Source organism: Alosa sapidissima, chromosome 2 (genome assembly GCF_018492685.1).
Source record: "Alosa sapidissima isolate fAloSap1 chromosome 2, fAloSap1.pri, whole genome shotgun sequence".
Lineage (NCBI taxonomy): Eukaryota > Metazoa > Chordata > Actinopteri > Clupeiformes > Clupeidae > Alosa > Alosa sapidissima.
The window spans coordinates 20,431,716-20,443,272 of NC_055958.1; the positions used below are offsets into that span (position 1 = coordinate 20,431,716).

The 11,557-nt window shown below is 40.1% G+C and overlaps 1 protein-coding gene across 1 annotated transcript; it reads right to left on the reverse strand.

Moving 5' to 3' along the window:
• Window positions 1–588: 588 nt before the first annotated feature.
• Window positions 589–11,246, reverse strand: znf148 (zinc finger protein 148). Its single transcript, XM_042067788.1, has 7 exons — window positions 11,063–11,246; window positions 9,532–9,896; window positions 7,720–7,845; window positions 7,438–7,561; window positions 7,174–7,257; window positions 6,954–7,072; window positions 589–6,401 (listed from the first exon to the last, which is right to left on the reverse strand). The coding sequence occupies exons 2-7, from the start codon at window positions 9,868–9,870 to the stop codon at window positions 4,812–4,814; spliced, it is 2,382 nt and encodes a 793-aa protein (XP_041923722.1). The 5' UTR covers window positions 9,871–9,896; window positions 11,063–11,246; the 3' UTR covers window positions 589–4,811.
• Window positions 11,247–11,557: the final 311 nt, after the last annotated feature.

The window sequence follows — 11,557 nt, forward strand, 5'->3', positions numbered from 1 at the left end:
GCTACGTGGTCAATGTTAACGTCATTAAACAAATGTTTGTTTTGACCAATGCCTACCCAGGTGTGCTTCTATGCCTGGAAAAGTCACACCCCAGCCATTTGGTTGTAAGTTTTGGCCAACCTTCAGGGGACGTCAAGTGTTTGCTGGGCATGTATAAAAACTACAGATAGCATTTACGAATATGACGAAGACGACATCTCAGTGGTAGCAGCATCCTGTTTGTATCTGATCTGCATGAGACCATAGTTATTTTCAGAATCATAAGATATTTAGAAGCTAACTGCCCATGCAATTCGCAGAATAGCCAAGGCCTACAGATAACGAAAAAAAAGGGACACATACCTCTCCTCATAGAAGCATCTGACTAACTTTTTAATACAGCTGAAGTTACCTTTCTTATGTTTACAAAAGGTAAGCCAAAGACTATTGACATAAGGCAGGCATGGTTCAAATTCCTTAACACTGTCTGGGTAAATAAAAAGTATGAAAGACTTGGAACTTTGGGTTTTAGACCTCTGGTCTGTCCTTCGAAGAGGACTGCAGGATATCAAAAGCAAAACTAGGGTATACAAAAAAAGAGAATTAATCCACAATCATTTTGTTTATATTTGGAAAGACAACGTAACACACAAGAAAGACAATCAAAACACAACAATATTCAGTTGAAATCAAATTTCACTTGTCATACAGTATACATAATATTGCATAAATGTATGGTATTCTAAATGAAAACAATTCAGCTACAACATAATGCATACAATACATATAAAAATATAACCAGTGTACAAAAACTGACAAATCAGGGGACATGCGACTCCCCAGAAATGGAATATATCAGAATGTAAGCATGAAAAGGATTAAGAAACCTTCCAATTTAAATGAAACTTTTCAAAACCACATGTAAAAATCTCTCAACATATAAATTACACTAATTTATTGTTTTCTTGATGGTTATTCTGTTCAAAGTATGTGAATGTTCAATCACAGGAGAATTTGAAATGCACAATGACTTTTACAAGCAGCAGTAAAATGTGTCACACAGGTAGGCTGAAAAGAGAAAAAAAAAAACGTCAAATTAGATTCTTGTTCACTCTCTAATGACCAGAAGTAATTTTTTTTCTTCCTCACTCATCTGAAGGGCACTTATGGTCAGAACTTGGCAAAACCAAGTTTCGTGGAGCAGAAATTGTGGTATGACATTGTTTAATGAAAAACAATGTCTAATAATTTAATTATGATTAAAACATATTAACTGATGTGATATTAAGACTATCAATGGCAACCAAAATCCTCGATCAACCAATGACAGGACTCTGTAGCTAAGAGCAAATTTTGCCATAATTAAAATCAAAGCCATTTTACCCCTAGACACTCCAACATTCAATCATTAACATAAAACAGGTGGTCTATCCCAAAGTTATACTTTGTACTAATTCCATGTGAAAAGAATTCAAAATGATCCATTATTGCTGAGAGATGTTTGAGAGAGTTGTGCCACATGTTGACATAAAGAGGAGCAAAAAATGTTAGGCCAGAACAAATAGCTTCATAACTGGGATGTATCAGTAGATATATCAGCACATCCCACCATGTTATATAAGAATTATCCAGCTTATTAAGTAATGCATTTCCAATTATCATCAAGTAGAGCAGACAACTCCCTCCTGAAAGATCCCTGGATGATTTACCCTCAGCTCTGGAACAGTAAGCCACAAATATAACAAAAGTTGCAATGTGATCTATAGCAGAACGATGACTAAATATCCCCTGATCCCATAAACCATATTTAGAGAACACAATCTAAGAGGTTACACAATAAAAAAATACACTGAAGATCCAAAATGATTCTGCACTTTCCCAAAAATACTGTTCTCTAAACAAGGCTATACAGTTAAAATGTACAATGTATTTTATAGCAGAGGCAAGCTTTCAATCAACACCATCAAACTAAGGAATGCTAACACAAAGTGTGAAAAGTAACTGCAGTTCAAAGTGGGGGTGTTTTTCCCTGATCGTCAACAGAGATTGGCTATTGAAAAATCAAGGAATTTCACCAGTATGTTTGGCTTAAACCAGAAAACTGAACCTCACAGCATTAGACAAACCAGAGAGCACACTGGCAATTTCATGCAAATGACCCATTCTGCCACGTCCATAACTGTGATGCACTGCAGTGTAATCTGTAAGGCACACCATACTATTATACCAGATTATTTTAACAGTGTGATGTAACCTTATGTTAATAAATGCTCAGACAATCTGCTCACATATTACAGTTTACACATGCATAAGCAACATGTCAGTGTTTTGGAGGTGATGTGTAATTAATCTTTGCATGGAACTGTCAAACTTTTAAAAGAAAAGGAAATCTGCTATGTAATCAATTTTCAAATGATCAGCTCACATGAAGCAAATACAAGGATTGGAGTAGCTATGTGCACGATACATAATATTATTCTCAAAGAACAAGTTATCATAAGAGCACAACAGTACCAGAAAGGGAAAAGTTCATGCACTGGTCAAAATCAAACAACAATTATAAGCCTGTTCTAACATTACTGTGTGGAACATGTTTAGTGTAATATTAATGTAGAATATACATTATAAAAAAAAAAACCATTTCAACATGATTTTTTGTTGTTTTCTACTCGTCACTTTAAACTATCTGAGCAAGTTCTTTACCTACTAGAAGGCCACTATATGCACTGCTGTGACAAGGTGATTTACAATGACCTCAGCCCATATTCAGGAACTGGGAGAGAAATTATGACCTCAAGAAAGTGCATCAGATGAAATGAGCGCAAGACATGGCATTATAAGAAAAAGTGCTTTAAAATCAAACAAATTAAAAAAATGTAACTAGTAAGCTGTGCAAGCCCCAATGACATTGACACTTGAAAAAAAAGCTTTAGCTTTACAACCACAAATTCAGAGTGCAAAAAGTAGACTAGTTTTAACCATTCAAAGGGAGAAGAAATTCAGAAAACAGGACAGTACACAAACTGGTATAGACTAGTGATTACTTCAAAGGCATCTCTCTCTTGACTAATCAATGATACATGATGATATTAGATTATCAAAATGAATGATAAATGCTATTTTTAAAGTCACAATGACTTGAGTCCCAGGCAAACCAAAACCTGATAACTCAATTACATATCCCATCTCAAGCTCCAAGTTTATAAAACGTCAGGGAGGTAAATGTAGACATTAAGGTTGTTAAATGACAAAACCTTCAATGGACATTCCCTATTGAGGAAAGTGTGCAAAGTTCATAACATTTGGATTTTATCCACAAACTGCATTCAACTGCCAACATTCCCCAGATTCCTTGAGGTAAAGTACCTGTTGTTTTCCCCCAATTGTAGCCATCACTGTTTTTTGAAAAGATAAAGTTGGTCTGTATTTACAAATGTGCCCATGTTTGCAGAGGTAAGACACTTTTGCATGCAACAATCTCTCAGCCTGACAAGTTTAAGTTCAGTGTGCAAAAATAGTTTGGGATATCTTGATTTATGTTAAAAAACTATACATTTGGGCTATTGGTCAATTGAATTGAATTGTAAAATGGATGACTTGATAAACAGCAATACAAGAAGGAAAATTAAGTTTAAATTGTCAATCAGCTTAACTTATATACTCTAAGCCCAAACCTCCGCCAACAAGGTTTTCACCAGTGTTGTTTGTTGGTTGGTTGGTTTGTTAGAATGATTACGCTAAACTACAGGTCTGATTTGTGTGAAACTTGGTGGGCATGGGCTGGGCGGCCCAACTCACAGGGCACCTGTATTTTAGTTTGACTTTCCCATTGATGAAATTTGATTTAATTTCTACAAACTGCCATTCTAGTGTAAAAGGTTGCAGAATGTAACAGAATGTCAGTAGGCCTACAGTTGTTTTTGTCTGTTCAAATTGACTGCATTTGTTCCAACGGTCTGTGGACTCCAAACAATGTACCATGTATACTTTGCTGATCATTGTTAGTCATTATTAACATTGTATACATAACAATTAGATGGCATACTGAAAAGAAATGACAAAGGAAGAAGTCCTCAAACACAAGCTGAGAAAAGACAGCCAACATTGATAAAATAGCTCATTCCTGTTACAAAACTAAAATCTGTCCGAATCTGAGGCTCATTCAGCTCTGAGCGACTGAGCAGCTCAACTGAAATTGTAATTGTGTGTAATTATCAGGGACCTCTCTGTAAGGAGTACATGGTCTCATTAGTATTGAACGTGTTAAGGTCTAAATGTGATTCATCACACATTTCTGTCAAAACCAGAGACCACCGTGGGAGGCAATGCCATGTCTGCCCTTGTGGCATTTCCCCACGGTCTTATCTTTCCAGGCATGTTTCCCAATAGTAGGTATGTCAGTGCTTGCTTACCCTACTACACACTTTCATTACTTGTCACCTGTGAGACCGAAATTTGATACCTATGCTTCCTAGGTAAACCATCACTGATGAAAGGGGCAGGTGGAGGCACTCCTTGTTTGGATTAACAAAGCTTTAGTTATTTGGCTTCCCCTTAATTTTTTACTATGTTATATAATAAAATATTAATATTATACTTCAAAAGTGCTAGAAAACTGATTCAATTCAAAATTTGTAAGTGCTGTCTTCCATCTCTGCCAGTATAGGACTTTATCATGTTCGGTTACATGATGAGACAATGATAAAGAATAACATCTAAAATGAAGCATACATTGGCAAAATACAATAAACGAATGTTATAAAGTGCCTTGCAAATAATTACAAAATATCTGTATGTGCATATGTATACACACACATACAAATGTTTTCCAATCACCCAAATGTTTGGCTGCTTGAATGATCAGGGGAGGAGGTCATCTGTGTTCTGGTCTCCGTTACACTGACCAGTGGGAACTCTGAGAAGTCTGCTCCTCCATGACTCCGGAGGCTGACCTGACCATTGGCAATGCTAAACTGGGAGGAGATTCCAGAGCGAGTGCTCTGGAACTGGGAGCGAAAGTTCGGCTCAAACGTGGCAATCTGAAATGTCTGACCAATCCCCTGAACGTCTGTCTTTTTTGAAGAGGTGACCTGCTCAAGGAAGTCTTCGGTGGGGGACACGGCAGACTGGTTAGTTTCGTCCCCGGAGAACGAGAACGAGTGCTGGGAGTCTCCCAGGAGAGCGAAGTGAGGCTTCTCCAGGGTGGACCTTAGAGGAGAGTTGAGGCGGAAGCGGCCAGGTGAGGTCAGCTGTTTGTCAGTTGAGAACAACGGCTGCCCGGCCAAGCTGGGGCTGTCCGTCACAAACGTAAGACTCTGGTTGTTGAGATAGCTGTCGTTCTGACTGGTCCTCTCCAATGCCTGCTGTAAGAACTTTGAGTACTCCTGAAGGAGACTGGACTTCTCGGCGGGTGGTGCCTGAGTGCTGGTCCCCAGAGGCTCTGGCGGGCTGCTCTCAGACACGTCGGATGAGTTGATGGATATGCTGGAGGTGACCTCCGTGTCCGCCACGCTGAAGGAGAGGTCAGGCTGCCCGTTGGCTTTGGTGGAGTAGTGGTCGAGCAGGGTTTGCAGTACCTCATCAGGGAGCACGTTCTTCTCATGGTTGGACTTGATCTCCACATTCATGGGCTGGGGCTCCAAGATGGTGGCAGGAACAGTCTCGTCGATGACACTGGCCACCGCTGCCTGAGTGACCGAGGGCTGTGATGCAATGCTTCCCACATTGAGTGCGTAGTCACGGCTGTTGTTGGTTGCCGCTAGGTAACGCTTCTTCTTCAGGAACTGCATGGCATCGTCGTAGTTTGTGCTACTCGTTGCTGGTTTGGGCTGTGCTCCCTGAAGGGTATCGACTGATTCCAAGTTCTCCACGTCCAAAAGACTCTGCTTGTCTACAATCTCAAATGTGTACCTGCTGACTTTGCCTTCCTCAAAGGTAGACAACGGTGACAAGCTCTGTGGTTGCTCCAGAGACTGCTTCAGATTTCTCTTACTAGGTACCTTCTTCAGGACCAGTTTCGGAGGGTTGATCTCATCGGGAGACACCTCCCCAAGTTGTCGGTTGCCTGGAGAGGAGTCGGGGAGCTCCACAGAATACTCGGCTACTACATACTCGTCTTTGACTTTAGAAGTGACGGCATATAGTGGCAGGCTCTCGCTTTTGGTCAACCTCTTCTCTGCTTTCTCCTCTGTGCTGCCACTTCCATCTTTGTCTGTGAGAGCTGTGGCAGAGCCATGGGTCTTCTCACAGGACTTCTGACGTTTTTTCTTTGGCAGCGAACACTCTTTCGCTGGGAAGGAAAAGCTCACCGTCTCGGAGGTCCGCAGCAGTCCCTCTTTAGCGGAGGCTTTGTGTGCTTTCCGGTCCTTGTTCTCGTGGCACATGCGTCTGTGCTTCAGTACTCGGTCCGTTCGGGAGAAGTACTGAGTTCAACAAAGAATGTGACAGCACAGTGTTAAAACACAACAAGCAAGACCGAGCTTACTGCTATGATGAATGCAAATTCTTAGAGGTTAAAGCTGCTGTTGCATTAATCTGGTTATTTATAATTTGTGCTACTTAACACTCCCCAGGTGGACAGGATAATTTGTTTTTTGTTCTAAATTATTCCAGGTAGCCTGAAATATCCTATTCAGGAGGATAGCCTAAAACATTACCTGATTGCATGCCAGCAAATACTTTTTTCCTAAATGACTGACATGCACTATTTCTGAGTAAATGGAAATGTAAGAGGGAGATCTGTTCAGAAGTTTAAGCACCATTCTATATCAATACTATGAATGACAACTATACCAAAAACACATAGTAAAAACAGTTCAATGGTTTATTGGCAAACTGCTACCGGTAGTCTAAATCGGCAAACAGCTAAATACTGAATCTTATCCAGTATTTTCATATGTTGGGACGCCTTGATGGCAGTTGTCTTTTTACATTTACATGCACTTGAGCCTAATGCAGGACAAAAACAAGTATACCTGATGGCAGTAGTCACATTGATAGGGCTTTTCTCCGCTATGTGTTCGCTTGTGTCTTTCCATGTGATACTTCTGGATAAATCTCATCCCGCACTCATCACAGCGAAAAGGCTTCTCCCCTTCAGCATACAAAAACATTTAGTAACATCAGCATATGACACTCGACAGAACATGAAACATGCTGATAGGATTTTCTATTTCCTCCATATTCCAGCCATACCTGTATGAATCTTCTCGTGCCTTTGAAGCAGGTACTTCTGAATGAAGCGCATGTCACACTGAGTGCACTGAAACGGCTTCTCTCCTGTTAAAGAGCACAGTCATCACAAAATGAAACTCTCCACAGATTTAACCACACACAAGAACTTCCTAAAGCAGGCCATCACAGCACCCTCTATCTTTGGCTCCAGCTACAAGCAACGCAACAGTACGTATCTTCATCCACACCGGACAGCAGTACCTACGTTGGCATGACTGGTCTGACCTGTGTGAATGAAGACGTGTCTCTGTAGATGATAGTTGGTCCTGAAGGCTGCATTACAGTGCTCACACACATGGGACTTTGGGCTCTGGAGCCCTAGAGATCCATCTTCATTAATGGTGAGAATCTAACAAATAAAATATAATAACAGTAACCAGGGCAAATCAAATGCAGTATGACATTACAATAATACTTGAGCTCTGTGACATGTGCACAGTACAAAAAAAAAAAAGCAACAACGATAATGTACTGTGCATGATATATGAAAAATATAATGTGGTATACCTTCGCAGGAGAGCGCTGCTTCCTTTTCTTCTTCTTATGGCATTCCGAAAGGTCCCTTCCCTGTTTCTTCTCTTTCTTGGTGAGCAGCAGTGAGTCAGAGAGCTTCATCTCCTGCTTGATACTCAACTGTTCAGGAAGAGAGTCGTTTATCCCATTAATGCACGCAAGACTATAAACCTTAACAACTGAGAGCGAGTTCGTTGAGAACATGGAGAACATGAGTTCTTCATTGCTGCAGAACACTACCGTAGCTGTGTCGCATTTTCCTAGTGCATTCATTAACAACTGGGAAGTGGAAAAATTCAGACCTTCAAGAGGCAACGTCAGTCCTCCGCAACCATTGAACTCAGAAGATCACACTTATGCACACAACGTGCGAGATCTTTGAAAACTCCTAGATGAATGTTTTGATGTCACTCTACGTTTTTTATCTTGCGTCCATTCTGTTTACATTATAACTTAGTGCAGTGTCAGCAGGCTAACTACAAAACAACTTATATTTCTTTTGAAATGTTGCTGAAGTTAAATTAAACTATTTTTGTCTTTCTTCAAACAGTATGTACAATGTAAAAATAAAACCGTATGTACAATGTAAAATATGTAGTAAATTGGCCTACTGTATATGCCGGTCATAATGGTGGTACTTTGAGAGCCAACTGTTTTCTGAGGTGGTACTCATTGTGAAAAGTTTGGGAACCACTGTTCTATATAATATATGACTGACAGAAAAACATAAAAGTTTGCTTTCACCTGGCTTAGGATACGTCAAGCACTGTCTACTGCTACATTAAAATCGCTTCGGCTGGAAATAGAAAACTGGATTTCTGAATACTGAGGGGTCATGGCGACGCCCATTGTTGACTAAGGAATATAGTGGATAACAACGTGATGTTTAGCCTTCTGGCTAGATTGCCTATGAATAGGACAGAAACTAAATCATTTTCATAGTCAAATAATTTGTTGATTATTTTCTTGATTAATCAATAAGTTGTTTGATCGATAAAATGTCTGGAAATTAGGGCTGTGCCATTAATAGAATAAATCTATTAATCGTCAATTACGACTTCCAAGGATTATGAAATATAACGATTATGTTGTTGCATTCCATTTTGCTACAATGCTCTCAATTTATGACATTTATTAAAGTTAAAAAATCCAGTGTATCCCCTTTTCTTTGCAGGGCTAACTACATGTATTGCATGTGTTTTACAGTTGAATTGTATTGAAAATTCCATTTAATTCACTGTTAAATGTGGAAAATGTTTCAAAATTCACAGAGTAATCGTGTTGAATATAAGTGATCTCAAAACTGACCAAAATAATCTTGATTATGATTTTTGCCAAGAAATACAATAAAATAAATGTCGATAAGTGTTTCCTAAAGCCCAAGGAAAGACGTCCACACGTCGCACATGTTTGGTTACTGTCATTGAGGATTAAGTTAAGTTTACAATATTAGGAATTGTTGACAACTAATCAATTAGGCTACTCGATTAGTTGTTGCAGCCGTACCATTATCTACATGACCAATTTATAGTTGTTAAGTGAATGTTGTCAACTCGTACGGGATGTTTTGAAGTAGGAACTTTTCCACTTCCCAGTTGCATGAGTGCACCATCATTAATATCTTTGTAGTATTCTCATTACTGCAGGACACTTGTCTTTTATTGCCACTCAATGTAATGAGGCAGCATTAATGAAATCATTACATTCTCTCTAGGGACTGAATCCCTGATGTTTGCTTGGCTTGTACCACATTTAAGATCTGAATAAATAGAAGGACACCTGTGCACAGTTTCAGTGTATACTCACAGGCATGTGTAGGGTGTATGGCAGTTTCGGAGGATGCCGCTGGGAGAACTCCAGGTCTTCTTCTCCATCGTTCTTCACCGTCTCCTCATGGACCATCAGCTCATCGTGTGAGATGAGGTGGTGCGCGCTCAACGTCGCCCCTGTTAGGTCATCATCCTCGTCATCATCCTCAGCCAGCAGGGGGTGGTTAGCCAGTGCTCGTTCACCCATGGGCATCTCATCTAAACCAGCTCTGCCATCCATCCTTGTGCTTCCCAGGGCTCTGGAGGAGTGGTGATGCAAACCTGTTGGCCCACTGCACTTCAACAGCATCCCATCCAGTTTCTCATCAAGGTTCATCTTCAATGGCAGGAGGAGGATTGTGGCTAAGATAAAAAAAGATGCTTATATTGAAATTCCAAATCAATGCTGGACCAGAAGTGCTTAAATTAGTATAATTGTTAATTCTGAGAACAGACACTGAATAGTATGTAAAACATGAGGAAAAAACATTCTCCATGTCTTGGATAATAGAAACCAATTGATTACAAGAACATGGAAGAAGTAACAAAACATTATTATGCAAGCCCTAGGCCTTTATCAACCACATCCACAGATCAATACGGAAGATGACACACATGCAGGGCCTCACGCCGGATGCTTTACTCGTGCACATGCACTCGTGCATTTGTGGAAGCAAATTCAAAATGTAAAACAACTTGCTCTACGCTGACCTCAGTCTGATGTTTTATAAGTGCGAGATAAAACTCGTTGAGAATTCGTGATGTAACTGAGCTAGCTAATCGCCACTACTGTATCAACAGCTTCATTTGACAGCCGCGTATAACATTAGTTAACTAATCTGCACGACACACACTAAACATCTGAATTAAAGCTTTGAATGCACGGAAATGGCAGTGGTAGTATGAACCCTGCACAGGACAGCAATGTCAACCACCCCAAAAAAGCTTCGACGAGCGATGGCTTGAAAGGGCAACTTCCAAACACGGCCTTCATATTTTAATACAGTTCAAGATCATGCAGTCTAACGTAAGCTAGTTTGCTATGTAGCTAACTCAAGTTAACATTACTTGGCTAAGTAAACACATCTAAGCCTCTATCTAGAGCTAACAATAAACGATTAACATTAACGTTAGCTTTCGTTGTTACCTGCGAAACATACATGCTAAACTAGCATTATCGATTGCAATTACGAAGTGTGTCTTACAGTAGCCAGCTTAGGGTTGTTGCCAGATTTACTGGGCGCTTAACAACACAGCAAAGTGTCGAATGTATATTTTAGCAAGCAACTTTCGGAACGGCATGAATTAATATTCGTCTACGACTACAACATTTAACAACTTACAGTCTGGCTTGATAACTGTTAGCCCACTAGCTAACGTTACCTGTCTGTGATAATGAGAAGGCCTGATCAGACAAAATGTACCGAGATTAATGATGTAAAGTGCAATGATGATTTCGAAACCACAGGCCAAATAGGGCCAGTGTGGTTAGCAAAAACATATATTGCGGAATATGCATCGTTACGTACCAACACCTGCTATTACTGGACCGGTAGGGTCATCATGGTCTGTCTGCAAAAGTTTTCGTCGCTGTGACAGCCAGATCGTACCTTGCTAGCTCACTAGCTTACTGCATTCCTTCTCCAGTAGTTTTCAGCGGTGCATTGTGGGAAGTTTGCTGCTTGAAAGAAGTGGTTCACGCAGCTGCAGCAGAGCTCTCCTGACCTCAGGTGGTTGGTGGGTTGAAGGCAACACGCAGAGGCGTTTCTGGTTAGGCTATTTAGATAGAAAAGAGGGACATGTTCCATAATTAATGGTAATTGTCATCGTGTCAAGCAGCAACACTTTGTTGTTCCAGAAAAAAGTTAAGGATTTGGAGAAAAGGGGATTTTTTTTCTGTGAGCAACTTGTGGCTGAAAGAAAGGATAGGCCTACTCATAAGGCAAGGGAGCATAGAGGACCATGTCAAAAAACTTTGAAGGATGATTTGTTTGAAGCAGATAATTCTTAAAAGGTGCCAAATT